At 45.6% G+C, this 24,026-nt stretch overlaps 2 protein-coding genes across 10 annotated transcripts in view; one reads left to right on the top strand and one right to left on the bottom strand.

Moving 5' to 3' along the window:
- LOC147006386 (uncharacterized) overlaps window positions 1-16,823 on the top strand; it is a 39,910-nt gene extending 23,087 nt beyond the window's left edge. For 2 of the 6 annotated variants that reach the window (XR_015054870.1, XR_015054869.1), the window contains one exon: window positions 11,487-16,823. Coding sequence is in view for 4 of the 6 variants with exons in the window: in XM_085868947.1 (XP_085725073.1) it covers window positions 10,141-10,192; window positions 11,487-11,730; window positions 12,071-12,240; window positions 13,129-13,222 (560 nt within the window). In the remaining 2 variants the exon portion in view is untranslated. Of the gene's footprint in view, window positions 1-10,140; window positions 10,193-11,486 lie in introns of all 6 variants that reach the window. The other 4 variants (XM_085868947.1, XM_085868948.1, XM_085868949.1 and 1 more) reach the window with 4 other exon arrangements.
- LOC147006385 (uncharacterized) lies at window positions 10,014-22,201 on the bottom strand. 4 transcript variants are annotated; one of them, XM_085868943.1, is made up of 5 exons: window positions 21,072-21,831; window positions 20,833-20,940; window positions 20,433-20,612; window positions 18,693-18,985; window positions 16,192-16,321 (listed from the first exon to the last, which is right to left on the bottom strand). In XM_085868943.1, exons 1-4 carry the CDS (start codon window positions 21,816-21,818, stop codon window positions 18,710-18,712), a joined length of 1,311 nt encoding a protein of 436 aa, XP_085725069.1. In that variant the 5' UTR covers window positions 21,819-21,831; the 3' UTR covers window positions 16,192-16,321; window positions 18,693-18,709. The 4 variants fall into 4 exon arrangements, 3 of the variants coding, with proteins under 3 accessions (XP_085725070.1, XP_085725068.1, XP_085725069.1); XM_085868944.1 differs by lacking the exons at window positions 16,192-16,321; window positions 18,693-18,985 and adding an exon at window positions 10,014-10,163; XR_015054868.1 differs by lacking the exons at window positions 16,192-16,321; window positions 18,693-18,985; window positions 20,433-20,612; window positions 20,833-20,940; window positions 21,072-21,831 and adding exons at window positions 10,014-10,163; window positions 11,447-11,578.
- Between the last annotated feature and the right edge of the window lie 1,825 nt (window positions 22,202-24,026).

Below are 24,026 nucleotides of genomic sequence, written 5' to 3'. Positions count from 1 at the left end.
CGCAAGCTGTATCTGGGGGGGTTCCTTGGTTCCTTGGAGGTCGTTCCTTGCTTCTGGTCTGCTGGGCTCTCCTGGTCGTCGGTCATCCTCCGTGGCTGGCCGGGTCGTTCGTAGGATCCTGGCTGTGCTCGTTGGATTCTGGTTCGTGGGTTCGAGTCCCACCGTGGTTGTGTTGAAGCGCTCGAGCTGGGGATCTCCGTTCCCTTCCACGGACTCCGAGCTCCACAAGTGCGAGTCGGTAAAACTGCACGAGGCGGCCAGGTACCCAACCTAACTCTAACCCCCCAGCTTGCCTATCCTCCGCGGCTGGAGGGTCCGAATAAAGGCCAGTTGGCACCATTTATTTTTGGGTGTGTGTGTCCATCTGTGGCCAGTCTTGTAAGTAAAACTGTTAAGTGATTGCCATTGTACATTTGCCTGCATTTATATTTGTGATTAAGTCTGCTCTGTGTTCCCCTCCCAATTGCCTTTTAGAAATAAATAACTGTTAAATGTTCCAGTTCGTTGTCTGTGTTTTCTTTCATTGACCCAGTATGGTTCAGGCTTGAGAATTAGGGAGGCCGATTGTGCCGTAAATTGTTATTTGGGCCGGCGCAGCTTTGTTAATTCCCGCTCGGTTACGCCGTATCTGAGTCGGTAACAGTGACTCGGTTCGGACAAAACCTGCTGAGGGTGTGGCTTTCCCGGTAGCTCGACCGTGCGGCTTATTAGGTAAATTGGAATTGGACAAAAAGACACGAACCACACGGTCGAAATATTGGCGTCCACGGTAGAGTGCACCAAACGCCCCCTTTTTTGCGAAAGTTTGAAAAACATAACGGCGATAGGACAGATGTGTTCGAATACATGAAAAAAACATTTCTCATTTTTTTTTCAGAATTTTCGCTCATCATCTTGGGAGTCCACATCGGGGTCAAAGTTCAGGCACGCAGCTACTGCACATTTTTCAGAATAAGTGTTATTTTTCACTGTATAGAGATCAAAACTTGTGTCTGGTGGTGAAATAATTCTGACATATCAATGTACTGCTCCTTCGGTGATGTTTGTAACACTGTTGGCTTGTAATTTGTTGGCACAGTTTCCCGGAAAATGGTATTTTTCCCCCAGAAATTGTGTTTTTCCGGAGAATTTGACACTTGGCAGATCATGAATCAAAAAGTTTGGACGATTTTCCGAGATGAGCATTTCGAATGCAAAATGCAAAAGATGATGCAAAAGCATTTCGATGCAAAAGCTGATGATGCAAAAGCATTTCGAAGCTGTACCCTACAGCGGTGAAATAAGCTTGAAAACTTTAGATCTTGATAAATTCAGCGAGGAGAATTCAGCCCTCATACATGACTGGAGAGCAGGAGTACTGAATGTCACTGCGACCATACAGTCCTACCAGCGAGACGACTATAGAGGATTCGCTAAATTCGTGGAGATGTATCTTGGTCAGTACAGACCACAAGTGGACTTCCGGTTTCCTGGAGCAATGCACCGTGCCCGATGGATGGCAAAGGTCATTTGTTGTCGAAATATTGCTATGTTAGAAACTCAAATTTCTACTCTACCTCCTACTGCAGTTCTCACAACATGACACTAGGTACCCAAGATTAAATAAGATTCTGTGACTTTGCAACACTGATTTATTTCAAATGGTGGAACTCTTGCCCGAGAGCTCTTGATGCGTCATACAACGATTTGTGTCTGTATAAAGATCTCATACGCTATGGATCTGTGGACCCCGAGGTTTCTGCATCCGCTATCAAAGCTCAACAGCGTCATCTTTGGTACTTAACAGCTGAGTTTGTGCCCTTAGCTTTATTCAGTGAGGATGTTCCAAGTGCAGAGAAGCGTCGACTGGCTGACCATATCATCTCTGTCAAGCCTGATAGAGAGGAATTTGGACTATTGCCTATTGGGCGCTTTGGTACAGACTTCGGAAAGCCTCACTTCCCCAAGGACATTCACTTGACATCTAGCCTATCTGACTTTGTCTCGGTTGATTCTTGGTTTGTGTTCTGAGAACTTGAACTGGGCGATTCATTCTTAACGTATAAAGTGAGTGAGTGGGCAACACTTCCAGCCTATGTGGATTCAAAATCTAAAACCAAAGCACTCAATGCAACTAATGATGCAGCTGAGCGTCCAATAAAACTCGGAACGGACTGTCTCGGTGCAGCAAGGTCTGAAGAACACTTTCAGAATGTGCAACAAGTCACTCAGAATGACAGGAAAGAGAATCCGAATCTCCGGAAACGCTTGAAACTTGATCATTAATGATATTATATGAGTACCTTGATATGAATACACATAATTCTGGGTAATAAAGCCGTGAATTTGACAGAACCGAGGCATTTGTTATTATTTTGTTGTTTTTTTTCTGGGAAAATCACCAGTTTCCCGCCGGCAAATTTCCCAGAAAATTTGATTGGCTCTAGATCACTGGAACATCACCAAAGGAGCAGTACATTGATATGTCAGAATTATTTCACCACCAGATACAAGTTTTGATCACTATATAGTGAAAAATAACACTTATTCTGAAAAATGTGCAGGAGCTGCGTGCCTGAACTTTGACCCCGATGTGGACCCCCAAGATGATGACCGAAAATTCTGAAAAAAAAAATGAGAAATGTTTATTCATGTATTCGAAGACATCTGTCCTATCGCCCTCATGTTTTTCAAACTTTCGCAAAAAGAGGGCGTTTGATGCACACTCGTCCACGGTCCATTAAGTGACCCGTCGCCTTCGGAGTTATCTGGAGTGACGACCTTCAATTCCGGGTGCTTGGGGGGGGGGGGAGACGGCCCAACTGCTCCATCAAGCAGTCGTTCCCGGCCCCCGAACCCGGCACTACCACAATATCACGTTCTTTCGATTCTGTCTGGCACTCTGCCCTGCTCACCAAACTCTTCCTTTGGTATCCAAGGACATCTCCACTCATGGCTCACAGACTTATTCGCCTGTCGCAGCCAATGTGTGGCCCCAAATGGAGTTCTTTCATCCCCTCTTCCTGTCCAGCCTGGAGATCCTCAAGGTTGTGTTCTGGGGCCTCTGCTTTTTTGGTTTTCATCAATGATTTGTCCGACTCTCTGGAAAATCCTTTTTATCGCTTTGCAGTTCCATCCTCTGCCGAACCATGTCATCCCTGAGATTAGCAAGCAGCACCCTCTTCACTCTCAGCAGATCTGGATAAAATCGCAAGCTGGACCAACACTTGGAACACGTCTTTCATTCCTGACAAATCTCTCACTCACCATGTCTCTCCGAAAAGACCATCTGGAACCCCTGCCCCTCCCCCCAAATCTACTTTCTGAACAATCCTTATGAAGAAGTCCTGTGGCAAAGGAGATTGACCATGTCCTCGTTTATGGTCGCTGGAGGATGATCCAGAACTGCAGGGTCTACCGGAGTGCTCAGTTCCTCAATACTGACCACTGGCTTGTTGTAGCAACTCTGAAGTTGCACCTTAAATCCAGGAGAATGGTACCATCCCAGCCTAGGCTGGATGTTGGCAAGCTCAAGGATGAGAGGGTCGCTGAGGAGTTTGCGAACAAGCTGAGTAGAGATTTGGGGGGTCTGGGTGCTTTATGAGGTCCTGAGGAGTTGTGGAGTTCCTTCAAGACCACCGTCCAGGGAGCTGAGGCGTAAAACTGTACGTGCGCTGAGGGTGGACAAGGAGGCCGATGTGCGAGGAATTTGTAAGGGGGTAGAGCATCACCTGTGGTCAGGTGATTCTCGTCCTGCTTACAGGGGAATTCGTGCATTGCGTTCATCCAAGCCCATCCCTCGGTGTACTGCAGTTAGAGCAGAAGGTCGTAGGCTCTTGACAGAGGAGTCTGAAGTGAAGGCCCACTGGGCCGGTTACTTTGAGCGGTTGTGGCAGGCTGATCACCAGCTGTCGAGTTGGACGTCAGGGGTGTTACAATCCCTGTTGCTGACCCTCCAATCAACTGTGGTCCACCTTCGCTTGTGGAAACACAGGCTGCGGTGAACCGGTTGAAATGGGGTAAAGCTCCAGGGATCTGTGGCATCCATGCTAAACTTCTCAAATCTGGTGGAAATGCTGCACTCGTGTCGTTGCATGCAGTTCTGTGCTCTGCTTGGAACACAGGCATCATCCCAATTGACTGGAAGAGGGGCCTTGTTGTCCCTCTCAAGAAAGGGAAGGGTAATCCCCAGGACTGCAACAACTACCGAGGGGTGACTGCTCTAACTGCTGAGCAAGGTCTTTGCTCGGACAATTCTTGACAGGGTTCGCCACCATCTGCTTGAGCACCAGCGTCCAGAGCAAGTCAGGCTTTACACCAAAGAGGTCAACGATTGACCGTATCCTTGCTCTTCGGGTCCTCACCAAATGCAAATGAGAGTTTCGGCAGGGGCTGCTTGCAGCCTATGTTGATCTCTGTAAAGCGTTCGATTCAGTGAATCGGGATGCCCTCTGGAGGATTCTAGGTCTTTGTGGGGTGCCACTAAACTGATCGATCTGATGTCTGAACTCAACTCTGGTACTGAGAGTGCTGTGAGATGTGGTGGTACCATCCATCCCTGACTTATTTCCAGTTGTCACTGGAGTTCGTCAGGGGTGTGTACTGGCCCCCACGCTTTTCAACACTTGTATGGACTGGATTCTCGGGAGGATGTCGGAGAGATCAAGCTGCGGTGCATCGTTTGGGAATGTCAAGATGTCTGACCTTGATTTCGCAGATGATGCAGTCATCTTTGCGGAGACTTTAGATATCCTTTCGGGGGCCCTCGAGGTGCCGAATGAGGAGTCGGAGCCGCTGGGATTTCGGGTTTCCTGGGTCAAAACTAAGATCCAGGCTTTCAATGACATATTGGATGCTGCTGTCCTGTCTGTGCCTGTTTGTGGTGAGGATGTTGAAGTTGGGGAGAGATTCACTTACCTTGGCAGTGATATTCATGTCTCTGCTAGCTGTGAGTCAGAGGTTATTAGATGTCTGGGTCGGGCCTGTGGAGTCATGTATTCACTGGAAAATGGGGTGTGGCACTGCCGCTACCTGTGTGGGAGGACGAAAGTCCGAATTCAGGTCCTTGGTGCTTCCAGTCTTGCTCTATGGATGCGAGACTTGGACTCTGACCAAGGATCTGAGACAGAGACTTAATTCCTTTGGTACCAGGTCTCTTCGGAGAATCCTTGGCTATCGCTGGTCGGACTTTGTGTCCAACGAGCGGTTGCTGAGAGAGACTCTCAAATGAGATTTGTTTCCTGCATTGTCCGTGAGCGTCAGCTGTGGCTGTATGGACATGTGGCTCGTTTTCCTGACGCTGATCCTGCTCACCAGATTTCCTCAGCGAGAGGGTCTCCTGAGTGGAGGAGGCCAATGGGCCGACCACGTGCCTCGTGGTTGGAGCAGGTTAATCAGCATCTCAAGGAGATGTGAATGGGCCAGGCATCTGCCTGGGGTATGGCCAGACGGAGGCCCCTGGAATACCGTTGGAAAGTGGATGCAGCGAAGCGCTGTTCTGGTGCATGCTCCCATACCTGACCTGGCGTGAAGTCCTTTCATTCAAGCTTCTGGGTCTCTCTATCTGCCATAATATTTCCTGGGAAAGCCACATTTCCAAGCTGATCTCCAAAAGCCAGTCGCCGACTAGGCATCCTCTGTCATGCAAAGTCTTTCCTTGGCACACCTGAGCTCTTGACCACATACAAAGCTTTCGTCTGCTGCCTGTTGGAGCACCACTCTTCCCTTGGGGCTGGTGCTCCTGCCTCTCACCTTTCTTGGCTTCACACTGCGGAAACCATGGCATTTAGAATCATTGGTATCTCCCTTGATGAGGCTGAGTCTTTGGGTCTCTCACTCTCTCAGCGCAGGCAAGTCGGTGGTCTTTCTGTCGTCTCTCCAGCCTCACCCTCCATGCTCTGTCTGTGATATTGTTACGAATTTGGAAGCCTTGTGCACCCAGACAGACAGCCATCCCCGTAGCTTAGTTATTTCAACAAGTATGTGTTTCCAGTAAGAATCCATCTCCTACGTCAATTGGGAATTAAGTGTACATGCGCTGTGAAGTTATTTCATAGATAGGATTTTTTACATCCCTTATAACAACAACACGCCTTCACCTTCACTCCATCCTGACACTCTGCTCGCGGCATTGTCCGCGCTCTTCGCGCACTCACGAAGCGTTTTGTTCTGGCCTGGCGCCAAATGAGAGAATGCGTCATTTTTCAGCCAATGGGTGCAGAGCAGGTTCCAAGAGAAGCAAAGCCTCTTCGGGAGGTGGGAAATCGAGACGCCCCGACACGCCCCGCAACCAATCATGGAGAAACGACGGATTTCCCCGGTGAATGAGGTGTGCGGAGGGGTGAGACACATCCCCCCCCCACCCCCGACGCGAGGAGAGGAAAGAAATTGACGGGACGGCGCGGTTAGCGGGGGTTCTTCTGGTCTCGTCCTGTCGCCGGCGTCTGCTCTCCTCTCGTCGCTGGCGTCTGGTCTCGTCCTGTAGCTGGTTCTTCTGGTCTCGTCCTGTCGCTGGTCTTCTGGTCTCGTGCCGTCGCTGGCTCTGGTCTCGTCGTGTACAGGGGGAGCATGCGGGAGCCCGACGCTGCCCTCCGTACCCGGTGCTTGCAGCGGCATTGAGTGGCGGGTTCGAGTCCCGCCGATCCAGGACGTCGAAGACCGCACGAGGCGGGAAGGTCCGAGATAGCTCTGGTCCCAAGCTCACCTGTCATTGAGCTGAAGGCCTCGAATAAAGACCATTGGGGTCTGTTTCTTTTGGGTATTTGTGTGTGCGTGTGTGTGTGTGTCTGTGAGCCCAGTCAATAAGTAGGAATTGTTTAAGCGCCTTGTATATACTTGCATTGCTTCGGCGTGATAACTCTGCCCTGATGTGCTTCCCTCGTTCCCCCGATTATTGTTTATAAAAACCCCTATTGTTGAAAGTTTCAGCTCATCCTTGTCCTTTCCTTCATTGGTTTGGCACGGTGCGTGTTGGGTGATTAAAAAGGCCGTTGCTGCCGTAGTTGTGCATTGGGACCGACGGGACCTCGGGAACCATCCGCTCGGGTTATGCACAAGTCGAGCACGGAAACGGCTTGTCCCGTTCGAGCTCCGTCGAGGGTGTGAATTCCTCGGGAGCTCGCCACATGGGCCTCGAGGTATTTTGAAGTTTGACAAATAACCCTGCACCACGCGGTTGAATTATTGACGATTCACGGTCCTGTCAAGGACCCGTACCTTCAGAGTTATCGGAAAGGTACTATTTAGATTCTGGTTGTTCGGTGGAGTCGACTCTACTGCTCCACCTAGCGGTGGTGCTCGCCACCGATACCCGGCCCACAACAATATGTCGGGCCCCCCCACATTTCCGTAGGGCGCTCAATGTCCGCAAGCAACCCCCTTCTGGTAAACTACCAAAATCAAGAATCACTGCTCACCTTCTCTTTCATTCCTCTTTTCCCGCCTTTGGAACAAACTCCCACACTCTTCAATCCCACTCCTTCCACCAGGTCTTCAAAACAGCTGTTCACCACCACCTTTTATCTTCCCCCATCCAAAACCATGATCTTTTCTTCCTCTGTTAATGCATCCCAAACCCACCTCCTTCAAATTCCCTGCGTTCCTCACTGAAAGTCCCTGTAGTGTCCATCTTGTTGACACTGTGTTCCCTACCCCATCCCTCACCCTTCCACAGATCTCCTCATGTCTCTCTCTCTTCTCCACTGTTTGGTCCTTCCCTCTCCCGCCCCTCTTGTCTCCTGCTCCCCTTGTTGTACATTCTGTGAGTTTGCTCTCATACGAGCCTCGATATTTGACACAAAAACAAAATCGCCATCGGTACCTTTGCATCTCCTGATGTCCGTTTTGATCACGTGCACATTTATTTAGTCAGTTCTCTTCCACAATCTCTGGGTAACACATATCTTCTGAGAAAGTGACTTTAGTTCGACATGACCAAGACGATGGAGTGAAGTGGATTTTGTTTGTTTGGTGAACAACCACGACAAAGACGAACTCGACTCCTCTTCTGATTGCCATTTTTGACGCCATTATAAAGGCAGGACGGCTCACCACCAAGAAACTTTCTTCTTTCCCAACTGCTGGTGAGATGAGCTGCCGACGTTGGTGCAACCAACGGAAACAATGACGTCGTCAGCTGATCAGTGCTGTGATGTCATCAGTTGATTAGCGCCGTGCTGTATCCGTGGGCCGCGGTGTTGTGCATGCCTCGTGACAAGAATAGTGTTTAACATTTTCTAATTACCTTCGCAAACTTTGTTGCGAAGGTTATGTTTTGATCGTTGTTTATTTATTTATTTGTGAATATGTGTGTTTGTTTGTTTGTTATTCGCATAACTCCAAAAGTATTGAACTGAATCGCAGCAAATTTGGTGGGATGATTGGTTATTATCCAAGGACCATTTGATTAGATTTTTGGAGCGATCGGGTCAAAGGTCAAGGTCAAGGTCATGAAAAGGTCAAAATCGTCTTTTTACCATAGCGCGGTCAATTTGTATCCAATTTGCATGCAACTAATGCCAAAATGTTCAGAATTCAATGCCCCATCTTGTGATATGTGACATGACACAATGACGTAATAACCCTTATTAGCGGTTGGGAGTCAAAGGTCGGGGGGGTCACGACATTGCAAAATGTGCGGTTTTAGTCACAACACGGTCAATTCTTATCCGATTTGCATGAAACCAACACCAAAATGTTGACTGTTCTGTTCCCCACACTCCAATACCAATTAAAAAATTAAGAGTACAAAGGTCAAGGTCGAGGTCATGAAAAGGTCAAAATCGTCATTTTGCCATAGTGCGGTCGATTTTTATCCAATTTGCATGCAACCAATGCCAAAATGTTGTGAATTCAATGCCCAATCTTGTGATATATTACATGACACAATGACGTCGTTCCCTTTGTTAGCGGTTTGGGTCAAAGGTCAGGGGGGTCAACGACCTTATTATCATAACGCGGTCAATTCTTATACAATTTGCATGTAAGTAGACTCAAAATGTTTAGAATTCAATTCCCGATCCTGTGATGTGTAATATTTGACAGTGACTTTATTGGTGAGTTTAAAGAATTGGGGGGGGGGGTAGCGGGGTGTCACTGAACTTATTTCTTATAATGTGACCAGTTGTCATCAGATTGACTTGACACCGACACCCAAAAAGGTCAGGGAGTTCATACAGAAATTGTACAATGTACGTGAATCAGTGTCAAACAGCAGGAAATTTTATGTTTTTAAGCCATCATAACACATATGAGATGGCAGATGTGGTATGGGATTAAATACCCTCACAATCAACGGTTTCTGTGGGGGGGGGCAAAATGCAGCGTTGGCGAAGGGAAGCGCTTTACTGAGTGCCCGTTCTAGTTCATCATTTTGATTGGGGGGGGGTGGACAGATTTTCTGTAAAATAAGTACCACCATTTATTACCTCCTTCACCGAAGGTGGACGGAGTTTACGTTTTCACCCGTCTCTCTGTTAGCGGGATATGTCAAAAATTTGTGGCCAGATTTGGACGAAACATGATGGACAGGTCTGGTGTGTGACAAGGACGAATTGATGAGATTCTGGTGAAGATCCAACTCTGAGAATTTTAAAAGCGATTCTTCACTGTTGAGAGAGAGAGAGAGAGAGAGTGGGCCAAAAACAATATCTCAAAAATCTGTGGACGGATTTGGATTAAACTTGGTGAACTGGTTGGGTGTCTGTGAAGGACAAATTGGTTTGATTTTGGTGAAGATGTGGATGTAATAGTTTCTCAATTTTAACCTCTGTTACGAAAGGTGGATGGAGTTATGTTTTCACCTCCTGATTGTTTGTTTGTTTGTTTGTTTGTTTGTGAGGACATCTAAAAAAAATTCTGGATGGATTCAGAGGAAATTTGGTGGACAGGTTTGGTGTGGAACAAGGATGAACAGATTCCATTTTGTTGAAGATCCAGATCCGTATACCAGACGTTTGAAAAGAAAATTCCTGTGATTCTTCACCATTGAGAGATGGTGTTATTAACTCCAGCATATCAATGAGCAACAATCTCCATCAGGTTTATTAATTTATTAACAGAAAATAAGTACAACCACCAATGTAATCATATCAAAGATATTAACAGATTAAATGTATCATCCTCCAGCTTCATCCGATTGAATTGTCTCTCCTTCCACTGCAGGACATTTTTTTCAGCTGCTCCACCTGGAAGAGACGTTCGGAGCAGACAAGATGTCAGTACATGAACTCATCAACATTAAATACCGTATTTCGTTTTCCCTGTCATCATTTTGATGTTTAAACATTTTCCGTCAGGTTTCTATTATTAACCTCCGCCATCGGAGATCGGAGGTTACTGTTTTCACCCCTTTCTGTTTGTTTGTTTTTTTGTGAACAGAATTACGGAAAAACTCCTCGATGGATTTCGACGAAACTTGGTGGGGGGATTAGGTCTGGTCCAAGGATCATGCCATTAGATTTTGGACTTGGTCCAAAATCCAATATGGCCACTATGGTGGCCAATTTGAGAAAATATTTGAATTTTTTTTTTTGCATTTCTACATGTTTTAAGTAATTTCCACCCCCCCCCAAAAAGAAATTGTTCGAGAAAAAAAAATTGCAAATTTTTTTTCAACCAAATTTCGATTTTTTTATTTTTGCATTTGTACATGTAATAAGTGATTTCCAACAAAAACCATGCCAAAATTATAATTGCGGCTGATTTTTGAACTTCAGGTGGATATATCCACGTAAAATCAATTTCTGTCTCAAGGAATCAGGTAATGACGAATGGATTGAGTATGTAAAAGTTAAAAGTAAAAGGGAAAGTTGCAAGCTATAACTCTGTGAGCACTGTTGACGTCAAATTGAATGAATAGGATATCAGGTTCACTTGAGTGACCTTGCAGTATTGGCGGCGGAGGTTTTGCACTCTACCGAGTGCTCCCCCTCAAGTTTTATCCTGTATTCATTTTATTTTCATGTTTATTTGAATGCTAACATGCTTTTGTATTTATTTTACATGTTTATTTCAATTGTGATGTTTTTATTTTTGGCTGCTGTTCTTCCTCTATATTTTCTCGAAGTCCAGGAACCGAACACCCCTTTTCCCAATGGCCCTTTGTTTCCACGATCGCGGTTTTCACAATCGCGCCATTTTCCATGAAGCAAACTCCCACGATATTTTAGGGTTTACTGTATGGCATGGAATACGGGGCAAAGGGAAAGTATCTTTTCTGATCATTCAGGTCTGACCAGACTGTCACTTCATGATCACCTGCTGGACCACCATATAATGTTTGGACTGGTGATTTTTACTTTTTCATTGACTTGTTACTCCATTCTTACCTTCCTAACTGAAGCCTTTTTTTTGGATATTCGCTATGTGCAGACAACTGCAGTCAGAGAAAGCATTCATTGTAACATTGTGTCAAGAGATTTACCTGGATACTCGCTCTGGCCAGTGATTGAATGAATGTGTAACTTACCGTATTCTCAGATCATTTTGAATGATTCCTCTTTGCTCAGGCTAATCTCGGCTGCTGCAGGAACACAACGTTCAAGAGCGGCTCTTCATGCTTTCATGTGTTGGAGAGAGTCTTTTGTGGCTCCACGTCCTTCTGCTTCAAACAACCTTTTGGGCCGTTGTGCTCTGAATCTCTCCTCCCTCTTCATGATCCTCTTCCTCTTTATGAGAGGTGGCATTATCCTCTATATTCTCCATCCGACTACGATTGCATTTTCCATCATTGAAGTGCACTTTTCTCTTCAGGTACTTCATCTGCAAAACGCATCCTGACTCGGCAACACGTCAGAACATCAAGTATTTGTAATTTAACCTGGTGTATGAGACCGGTACTGAACCAGTCTCATGTTTGGACTGGTGATTTTTACTTTTTCATTGACTTGTTACTCCATTCTTATCTTCCTAACTGAAGCCTTTTTTTTGGATATACGCTGTGTGCAGACAACTGCAGTCAGAGAAAGCATTCATTGTAACATTGTGTCAAGAGATTTACCTGGATACTCGCTCTGGCCAGTGATTGAATGAATGTGTAACTTCCCGTATTCTCAGATCATTTTGAATGATTTTGAATTGAATCTTTGCTCAGGCTAATCTCGGCTGCTGCAGGAACACAACGTTCAAGAGCGGCTCTTCATGCTTTCATGTGTTGGAGAGAGTCTTTTGTGGCTCCACGTCCTTCTGCTTCAAACAACCTTTTGGGCCATTGTGCTCTAAAACTCTCCTCCCTCTTCATGATCCTCTTCCTCTTTATGAGAGGTGGGATTATCCTCTATATTCTCCATCCGACTACGATTGCATTTTCCATCACTGAAGTGCACTTTTCTCTTCAGGTACTTCATCTGCAAAACGCATCCTGACTCGGCAACACGTCAGAACATCAAGTATTTGTAATTTAACCTGGTGTATGAGACCGGTACTGAACCTAATTCTAAATTGTGTTAAGTTTTTCCTGTTATTGAACAGATTGATCATGTTGAGGTGAAACTGTGAGCAAATATGACTGTCGCTATCTGGGATCTTGGCACAGTGACACATGTCCAATCGACTTTCCTTGAGAATGATGTATTTTCATGCCAGTGGTCCAAAAGACCTCACAGTAATCAAATCACAATGAGGCAAACAGACCGAGCAATCGTAGTTGCAAAAATAAAAGAGCATAAAACAAGTATGCTGTGATCACAATGAGGGATTACGGGAGGGAGGCCATGGTCCCCTTTCCAGGGGGAGATATGGCCGTTGGGAGCACAATTTAAGTTTGGGCATGGTCACGATGCCGCATGGCCAGTTTGGTCTGAATACAGTTGTTGGTTCCTGAGAAGAAGATTTTTGAATGAAACACCAATATTGAGGGCAAGCCCCCCTTTCACTCCCCTTAAATGGGTGCTGGATGGGGAGCACAACCCCATGAGACCTTGCTGTTCTGATGTGTTACACTAAATTTGGTCCATATCGATCAGGTAGTTTATGAGATGTTTTAGTTCAGTGTTAATGGACGGAAAGACGGCCGGACACTGGGTCCCACTCTGCGCTTATTTTGGAGAAATAACCGAATAATTTGTTCAGATCACTCATAATATTTATGAGCCCCTGACATCGTAAGCATATTCACCTGCTGAAAAGTCGGACAATCCTGTTTTCCTGCAGGCCTGATCATGTTCAACAAACAGTTCTCCAAGAGCTCGCCCTCGCTTTCCTGCTGACCCTCCTTCAAACGTCATTCGAGCTGCACAACACGTGAAGACTGCGTTTGGTACAGCCTCTTGATGTCTTCGATGACACGTTCAATTTCATTCAGATTTAAATTGTCATCAGGAACTAACTTGCTGGAGTGACTTTGTGAGCCGTTCTTGCCCCACTTACAACCACTCAACCATTCTACTTATTGCAGCAAGCTTTACATTGTGCTGCTTTATGTCCTCCTCAGTTGCATTTTGTTGCAGGCAGTAATCTGGAAACGAACCTCTTCCTTCTTTAGCTTCTTTTTTTGGAGCTGTTTCTGTGAAAATACTGCGTCACACAGGACATACATGATCAATGCGTAATCGTGTTTGCAAAAATAAATGAGCAGAAAACAAAAACGCTTCAATCACACCCAGGAAACCGATGAAGGAAATTCCATATGTCCAAGTTCTACAAACAAAATAATTTATTCAGATCACACTCGGAATGTTGGTTAGCCCCCAACATCGCAAGAATATTCACCTGATGAAAAGTTGGACAATCCTGTTTTCCTGCAGGCTCCATCGGGTTCATCAGAGGGTTCTACAAGAGCTCCTCACCTCATCCTCGTTTGTCTCCAGAGCCTCCTCCAAATGTTGTTCCAGCTTGACAAAATGGAACATCCGCTCTTGGTTTCGCTTGTTGAAGTCTTTGAGCTGAAAATGGATTGAGGGAACAAAAAAGAGACAAAGTATATTACACAAAAGAACAGGCTATGTTATTTCCCCCACCCAGATTGTCCGAAAAAGAATCTCAACCTGGTACACAAGGAAATGTTAAATTTGATTCTGATTTAAATTGTCATCAGGAACAAACCTGCTGGACTGTCTGACTGAGTCCGTCCTGCTCCTCTTTTAGCCATTCAACCATTCCCCTTATTGCCGCAAGCTTTTCATTGTGCTCCTTTTTGTCCTCAATTGCATTTTGCTGCAGAAAATTATTCACGGAATGAACCTGTTCCTCATCTTGTTTCCTCCTCAGGAGCTGTTCCTGTCAAATCACGTAACACAAAGGACATGCATGCTCAATGAGTGATGCACATGCCTGACCCGGAATACGAGGCAAAGGGAAAGTGTCTTTTCTGATCACTCAGGTCTGACCAGAATGTCACAACATGCTCACCAGCTGGACCACATGGTGCTGCTCCTGGTGATGCTTTACATGTTGCTCAATGTCTTGCTCCATGAAGAACACTGCTCTGCTGGTTGGTTTAAGGTCTCTTGTGAGCTTTTCATTTTGAAGATGAAGTTCCTCAAGCCGCTCACTCTCTTGGGGCATTTTCATGTTGCACCATCATCCCTGGAACTTGTCACGGCGCTGGCAGCCAAGGTTCATCCCCCGACCCAGATTGTTGTGACGGGCGGTTGGCACCAACAACCCGGACCGTCGAGCTTCTCCCTTGGAGGCTGACAGCCGTGACTCTCGGAGATTAATGCATGCACGCGGGAAAAGTGCACAATGGTGGTGTGACAGGGGCACAGAAATGGTTGCACAGGAGGGTTTATACTTGAACACCATGACAGATACATGGATACAGCCTCTTAAAATGAACACATTTAATGTAAATAGACATCTATTTACAAAGGACAATAATTGTAATAATTATAAATACGTGAGGTAAATTAAATTAAACTCTAAGACGAGGTGCCTCTGCACACTGACTCAAATACAGACAAGGAGAAACGAAATGAAATAAGATCTTCCTTTATTCCGGTACTTACCTTGGCCCGGAGATGGTCTTTGTGGAACTTGGAATCGAGGCGCTTGTATGTGCAAGTGTAGACTCATCGCAAAATGGCGCCATGTCGCTTCTCTCGCAGTGGGACAAACGTACGCCAGGCAATCCGCGAGCGACACTCAACACCAAGGCTCAGAGACCCCGTGTCGCTGCATCGTGCATCGATTGTCCTCACCCACCCGCTATTTGACATGCACGAGGCTCGGGGTCCATTCCTCACGACCCAACCGAGAGCCAAAAGCCAGCGTCTTCTTCATGCGTCAAAGCAAAGCTCACTGTAAAGCCCTGTTCTTCCAGGCAATCTAACTACGTTCTTTCTTGACCGCGTATGTCCCTCACTTGGCATTCAACCGTTCTTCCCCTGAACTCAACTCTGACTCGTGCGTGGGCTCTCTGTCCTATTTCATCTGCTACTTCCGACCGACTTTGTGCGTGTGCTCTCCGTCCTATTTGATCTGATACCTCCCACACCCTCTTCCTCTTCACGCGTCTCATGTCACGCCCATCAATCATCAGCCTTGGAGGCGTGACCCCCTGCCGTCACCCTTGGAGGCAGGGCTTCTGCCTGCTCGGCACGTTTGCTTGTTTGTTATCATGGTTTTGGTTGTAAAAACTTCAGGAAAAGTTAATTCTGGGGGAAATTATTCTTATTTCCTGGCTAATTAACACCGCACCTCACACTCCCTCTCCACTCCCGCCCCCCGTGTGGTGACTCATCATATTTCAGCTCAGATTCCCTTCTTAATTACATCGAGATGTCTCCAACACGTCCATGGACCAAACAACTATTCAATCCTAACTTCCCTATTCAATTCCACCATCTATCCCCACAACCATAACAATATGGCAATAAATATAATCACTGCATTAAACAGAGGGAAACATTTTAAAGCTAACATCGTGCATGGTTTGCTCTGTAATGATGAGCAGAAATCAAGCAATTAAAAAAACTCTTAAAAACCAAAAACTTGTGACCTTTGATTGAATTAACATGTTGTTAAAGAACCCTCTACAAGGGCTTCCCCAAAATGACATCATCACCTTCGGGTTCACACAATTGGTGGTTCTTGGCATTTACCTTCTGCCCAAAATAGGTCTTCTTCTTCTTTGGTTCATTCACATTCTCATCCACACTTTCTTCTGTTGTGGGATTGCGATTTACACACAGCAACCCCTTCATGTTATTCATTAACCTGTTGAACAAGGTTTTTCTCTTTGGTGAAGCCATGTGGTTTTCATCAAAGGTTGTGGCTGCTCTTGGAGTTTCTCTCGTTTTCTGAAGGTCTCTTGCATGCAGTGTGGTTGGTGTGGTTGTCCCAGTTACTCCATCGACCACCGAAGCTCTCTGATCACAACTTTTCCTCACCATATTTCCTGGACCTGGAAATCATTTGGGGGAAATGGGTTGAAAATAAGTGTGAGGTTCATCAAAATAATTGATCCTGTAACGTGTCCGGGTCTTTATTGACCACGGTCATGTCAGGCAAAGTCACCTTCGGTATCCCACTGAGCAAGCTGAGTGATTGGTTTTCAATAAAGCATGCGAATGATCACAAACAGGTGTACACACACTAACCAACGGTTCTCGACGCGGAATTTCCCTCCAAGACAGAGCAGGAATGCAAGCTTATAATCTAACAATAATTGTCAACAATAACGAAGTGCACTCTGTGAAAGAAAAAAATAATTATATTCATTTCATTCTCAATTATATTCACTTCTTGGTGGTACTTTTTAAAACTGAACACAGTGTAAACTAAGGTCTTACTTTTGTACTGGAGTCAAATGACTGTCAGTAAATTCTCCCCCTCCCTGACAGTCTTTTGACCTCCATAGTGATGTAGATAAATATTCAAGTGAAATAAAATTGTATCTTACGAAATCTATTGTGCTTTTATCTCACTGAAATACAAATAACTAAGACGAGTATCTCCAATGTTTAAATAGAACTGCCCAGCTTCTGAAGAGAAGAACGCCTTGTTGCCGTCCCATTGTCTTCTCGGAATTAAATACCTGCCGGAAGGCTACTGGAACAGACGCCTTGCTTTCTCAGGAAAATTAAATAACACCATTGGCTTTTGATGGCAAAGGCCACGTTCGCTGCATGAAAACAACTGGGTGTTTTGAGAATGCATGTTCAAAGTACTGAGCTCATGTATCCCTCCACCCACTCTCTTCTCTCTCTCTCACCTCCCCAAACTTATCATCTTGTTTTTTCATGGCTGACCTGGCATTGAATCTGAAAACTCTTGCCATGAGTGTGCCTATTCTCCTGTCCCTCTCCAAGTGGCCATGTGCGCAGTTCTGAATTATTTTGCCTTGTGCCCATCAGCCCTTTCGTCGTTGAATTGCCAGATGTCTCACCCTCCCATGTTTTTTTTCTGTCAAACTCGTATAAAGGGGCTTATTGTGTGCATTTTTGGCATAAAGAGGTTTGTGTTTGATATTGCTTGTGTCTTGTTTTTCCTTCTTTCTGCATGCGCATGTTTGTTGTTAATAAATGGTCTCAGACTCTGACAGAGAAGAACTGAATTCTGCCACAACATCAACACACGCACACCAAAGCCGTCAACCTCAATAAGAGATGAACACAAAACATGCACAACGAGAAACAACGTCCTTCTGCAATCACGGATCTAAATACGACAGAAAACAATAAAAGAGCAATCGGCAATTGCAGACCTCGCCAGGACTTGTTTTGTGTGGTTTATTTCATGTGGCGTTTGTGTGCTGGTTGTTGTTGTTGTTCGTCTTTCGGCTGCTCGCGTTAGGGGTCGCCACAGCGGATCATCCTTTATGACCCGCATTCTGATTTGGCATAGGTTTAACGCCGGATGCCCTTCCTGACGCAACCCTGGTCGCCTCTTACGACACAGTGATAAGGATTGGGTGTCGCCATGATTCCGGGCTGCCCTGCACCCTCTCATAGCACGGCCCAGCGCAGATCTCCCTTCCTCAAGTGATCCTCCAACCAAAGCCAGTTTTATGTTTAAATTAAATTAAAAAAAAAATTCAATTCAAATCAAAAGGAAGACCAAATTGGTAAAGTCCTGCATTGGAGTCATCAGAAGGAACCCAAACAAGCAAAAAGCTAAGTTGAAATCATCAGGAGGAACCTGGATAGGATTCACATTTCAGCTGCCACTCCTCCACCCTCAAACCCACCCAGGCACAGCCAAGTGGGACTTATTAAATGGAAATAAAAAAAAGAACCCAGATCAAAAAATTAAATAATTCTGGCTGCCAGTCTGATGGGATTGAAATTTAAAATCGATATTCCCATCACTCCTCGATAATTGTGAAGTTTCACATCAATTGATGAAGCTGTTCAAGAGAAAGAATTTGTTTTAGATTTTCGCTCAATCCAATATTGCAGCCAGACCATGTGACATCAATTATTTGTGAATAGCTGTTCAGACTACAGTCAGACTGTTCAACGACAGTCAGAGAAAGCATACATTGTAACATGGTGTGAAGAGATTTACCAGGATAATCAAACTCCGACACCCATTACTCCGACACGGATTACTCCGACACGGATTACTCCGACACGGATTACTCCGACACGGATTACGCCGACACGGATTACGCCGACACGGATTACGCCGACACGGATTACGCCGACACGGATTACTCCGACACGGATTACTCCGACACGGATTACTCCGACACGGATTACGCCGACACGGATTACTCCAAGGGAAACCAAGGACATGGGGATGTCCAGTGATTGTCGGAATGTGTAACTTACCGTATTCTCAGATCATTTTAAATGATTCCTCTTTCCCAGGCTAATCTCTGCTGCTGCAGGAGCACAACTTTCAAGAGCGGCTCTTCATGCTTTCGTGTGTTTCGATCAGTCTTTTGCTCTTTTGTGGTTCCACGTCCTGCTGCTTCAAACAATCTTTTGGGTCGTTGTACTCTTAAACTATCCTTCTTCACAATCTTCTCACTCTTTATGAGAGGTGATATTATCATGTTATTCTGCATCCGAAGACGTTTGCGTTTCACATCATTGTGCACATTTCTCTTCAGGTCCTTCACCTGCAAAACACATCCCGTGTTGGCAACATGTCAGTACATCAAGTATTTGTTATTTTACCTCATGTCTGAGACCGGGACTGAACTCAATGTTAGATTGTGTCAGTTTTTACTGTTAATGCCCAGACTGATCATATTGAAGTGAAACTGTGAGCAAAGTTGACTGTCGTGACCTGGGTCTTGGCACAGTGACAGATGTCCAAGAGACCTTCCGAGAGAATGATGTACTCTCTGCCAATAGTCCAAAAGACCTTCTCACAATGAGGTAATCATAATGAGCAATCTTTTTGGAAAAATAAAGGAGCATAAACCAAGTGTGTTGTGATAACGTCTTGCAAACAGATGAAGCAATTCCACTTGTCCAACTTCGAGGTACAAAAATATAGTCTCGTGGGGACTGACGGTTATTTCTCAAACTGGTGGGGTAAAAGGAGGGATTTGGGGGAAGGGGTCCTGGCCCCCTTCCTGAAGTGTTACGGTCATGGGGAGCACAACTTATGTTGATGGCATGCTCCTGATACTTCATGAAGAGTTTGGTCTGCATCTGTTTGTGGGTTTATGAGAAGATGTTGGAATAAATTACCTGAATTTTAAGGCAAAATCACCTTTTCAGCCTCTTTTGAGGGGGTGGATCCAGATGGGGTGCACATCCCCATGAGACCTGACTCTTCTGATGCATCACACCAATTTTGGTCCACATCGATCACGTAGTTTGTGAGGAGATATTTTAGTCAAGTGTTCATGGACGTACAGATAGACGGACGGCCGGACACCGGGACCCACTCTGAGCTTATTTCAGAAATATAACCCAGTAATTTGTTCAGATCGTTCAGGATATTGATGAGCCCCCGACATCGTAAGAATATTCACCTGCTGAAAAGAGGGACAATCCTGTTTTGCTGCAGGCCTGATCGGGGTCATCAAACGGTTCTCCGAAAGCTCATGCTCACCCTCGCCCTCGCTTGCCTGCAGAGCCTCCTTCAAACATCGTTCAAGCTTCTCAACACGTGAAGACTGCAATTGGTACAGCCTCTTGATGTCTTTGATCGAAAAATGAATTGAGGGAACGAAGAAGAGACATTATATCTAAGAAAAGAGCAGGCTATATTATTTCCCTCCACCATGTAGCATCTCAACCTGGTACACAAGGACACGTTCAATTTGATTCAGATTTAAATTGTCATCAGGAACTAATCTCCTGGATTGCCTTCGTGACCCGCTCTTGCCCCTCTTTCAGCCACTCAGACATTCCGCTTATTGCAGCAAACATTACATTGTGCTGCTGTTCGTCCTCATCTGTGTTTTGCTGCAGACAATAATTCAGCAAACGAACTTCTTCTTCGTTTACCTTCCTTTTCAGGAGCTGTCCCTGTGAAAATCACATGACACACAGGACACACATTATCAATGAGTAATATTGGCTCGCCCCCGAGATCATAAGAATGCTCACCTGATGAAAAGATGGACAATCCTGTTTTCTTGCAGGCTCGATCGGGTTCATCGGAAGGTTCTCCAAGAGCTCCTCACCCTCACTCTCATCTTCGTTTGTCTGCAGAACCTCCTCCAAATGTTGCTCAAGCTCGATAATATGAAACATCTGCTCTTGGTTCCACTTATTGAAGGCTTTAACCTGAAAATTAATTTCGGGAATATCGGGAACAAAGAGAAGACAAACGAGCAGGCAACATGATTTCCGCAACCACATTTAATCATCACTCATCTCAACCTGGTGCACAAAGACTCATTAAATTTGATTCACATTTCAATTATCATCAGGAACGAACCTGCTCAACTGCCCGAGTGAGTCCGCCCTGCCCCTCTTTAAGCTACTCTACTCTTCCCAATATTACCACAAGCTTTTCATTGTGCTCCTCGATGTCCTCCATTGCATTTTGATGCGGAAAATGATTCACGGAATGAACCTGTTCCTCATCTTCTTTCCTCCTGAGGAGTTGTTCCTGTGAAATCACGTGACACACAGGACATGCAGATGAATGAGTAATGCACATGTCTGTCACGGAATATGGGGCAAAGGGAAAGTGTCTTTTATGATCACTCAGGTGTGACCAGAATGCCACAACATGCTTACCTGCTGGATCACATGGTGCTGCTCCTGTCGATGCTTTGAATGTAGCTGTGTCCTGCTCCATGAAGAACACCACTCTGCCCGTTGGTTGAAGGTCCATGGTGAGCTGTTCAGTTTGAACATGAAGCTCCTCAAGAGACTCAATCTCCTGCTGGCCCACATGTTGCTGCTCCGGGTGATGCTTTGCACGGAGCTCAGTGCCCCGCTCCATGAAGAACACCGCTCTGCTCGTTGGTTGAAGGTCTGTGGTGAGCTTTTCAGTCTGAACATGAAGCTCCTCAAGAGACTCAATCTCCTGCTGGCCCACATGTTGCTGCTCCTGGCGATGCTTTGCATGGAGCTCAGTGTCCTGCTCCATGAAAAACACCACTCTGCCCGTTGGTTGAAGGTCCATGGTGAGCTGTTCAGTTTGAACATGAAGCTCCTCAAGAGACTCAATCTCCTGCTGGCCCACATGTTGCTGCTCCGGGTGATGCTTTGCACGGAGCTCAGTGCCCCGCTCCATGAAGAACACCGCTCTGCTCGTTGGTTGAAGGTCTGTGGTGAGCTTTTCAGTCTGAACATGAAGCTCCTCAAGAGACTCAATCTCCTGCTGGCCCACATGTTGCTGCTCCTGGCGATGCTTTGCATGGAGCTCAGTGTCCTGCTCCATGAAAAACACTGCTCTGCTCGTTGGTTGAAGGTCCATGGTGAGCTGTTCAGTCTGAACATGAAGCTCCTCAAGAGACTCAATCTCCTGCTGGCCCACATGTTGCTGCTCCTGGCGATGCTTTGCATGGAGCTCAGTGTCCTGCTCCATGAAGAACACCGCTCTGCTCGTTGGATGAAGGTCTCTGGTGAGCTGTTCAGTCTGAACATGAAGCTCCTCAAGACACTCAATATTCTGATGAAACACATGGTGCTGCTCCTGGTGATGCTTTGCATGTAGTTCAGTGTCCTGCTCCATGAAGAACACCGCTCTGCTCGTTGGTTGAAGGTCCGTGGTGAGCTGTTCAGTCTGAACATTAAGCTCCTCAAGACACTCTCTCTCCTGCGACATTTTCATGTTGTGCCGTTGTCGCTGGAACATATGACAATAAATATCATCACTGCATTAAACAGAGGGAAACTTTTTAAAGTTAACATTGTGCACAGTCTACTCTGTATTATGATTATCAGAAATGAAGTGAATAAAAAAAACTCTTCAAAAACAAACTTGTGACCTTTGATCAATTTCACATGTTGTTAAAGAACCCTCTACAAGGGCTTCCCCAAAATGACATCATCACCTTCAGGTTTGCACAATTGGTGGGACAAGGGATTTACCTTCTCCCAAAAATGGATCTTCTTCTTCTTCTTGTTCTTCTTCGGTTCATTCACCTTCTCATCTTCACTTCCTTCAGTTGTGTGATTGTGATTTACACACAGCAACCCCTTCATGTTGTTCATAAACCTCTTGAACAAGGTTTTTCTCCTTGGTGAAGCCGCGTGGTTTTCATCAAAGGTTGTTGCTGCTGTTGAAGTTTCCTTCGTTTTCTGAAGGTCTCCTGTATGCATGGTGGTTGGGGTGGTTGTGGTGGTTGTGCCAGTTGCACCATCCACCACCCAAGCTCTCTGATCACAACGTTTCCTCACCATATTTCCTCGACCTGCAAATCATTTGGGGGAGATGGGTTGAAATTAAGTGTGAGGTTCATCATTATCATTGATACTGTAACGTATTCGGGTCTTCATTGATCACGGTCATGTCAGGCAAAGTCACCTTCGGTTTCCCACCGAGCAATGTGAGTGATTGGTTTTCAATAAAATATGTGAACAGTCACAAACAGGTGTACACACACGAACCAACGGTTCTCCACACAGCATTTCTCTCCAAGACAGAGCAAGAAGGCAGGCTGATGATGTCACAATCATTATCAACAATAATGAAGCACACACCAACAAACACACACACACACACACACACACACACACACACAGACACACACACACACACACACACACACACACACACACACACACACACACACACACACACACACACACACACACACACACACACACACACACACACACACACACACACACACACACACAGACACACACACACACACACACACACACACACACACACACACACACACACACCAAAGTTATCAACCTGAGTAAGAGATGAACACGAAACGTGAACAACGACAAACAACCTCCGTCTGCTGTCACGGATCGAAATACGACAGAAAACTGGAACAGCACTCGGTGGAACACGTTCCTCCACCAGGTTGAACAGGTGACGTTTTGTATCCCACTGATAGGTCGGATCTGGACTTGAACCAAAATCGAATCAGATTGTTCTCATCATCTCCACAACCTGTCCACCAAGGTCCGTCCGAACCCGTCCATCACCTTCTGAGATATCGTACTCACAAACACACAATGGAGTTCACATTTGGGAAAATCACAGCCGAACAAACAAGAGAGTAAATAAGATTCGGACTCACAGATTGGGCCAGGACACCTGTCGAGTTTTTAAATCCAGGTACTCCAGGTACAGAACACCTGTCGAGTTTTTAAATCCAGGTACTGCAGGTACAGAACACCTGTCGAGTTTTTAAATCAAGGTACTGCAGGTACAGAACACCTGTCGAGTTTTTAAATCCAGGTACTGCAGGTACAGAACACCTGTCGAGTTTTTAAATCAAGGTACTGCAGGTACAGAACACCTGTCGAGTTTTTAAATCCAGGTACTGCAGGTACAGAACACCTGTCGAGTTTTTAAATCCAGGTACTCCGGGTACAGAACACCTCACGAGATTTGAAATGAACGTTCTCCAGTGAGCACTCTTGCCGATTACGTCACAGAGACCGTTACACGTCACACATGTGACGTCACAAAGACCCCCCCCCACACACTTCCCTGTTTGTGTTTTATTTTTTTACTTTCACAATTCTTTGCACCGTTCATGACGTCATCCACTTGGC

The sequence above is a fragment of the Eptatretus burgeri genome, unplaced genomic scaffold (assembly GCF_056783735.1).
Source record: "Eptatretus burgeri isolate ZD-2024b unplaced genomic scaffold, Ebu_testis_v1 Ebu_testis_scaffold_3181, whole genome shotgun sequence".
Classification (NCBI taxonomy): Eukaryota; Metazoa; Chordata; class Myxini; order Myxiniformes; family Myxinidae; genus Eptatretus; species Eptatretus burgeri.
This window is presented reverse-complemented; position numbering and strand designations above follow the sequence as displayed.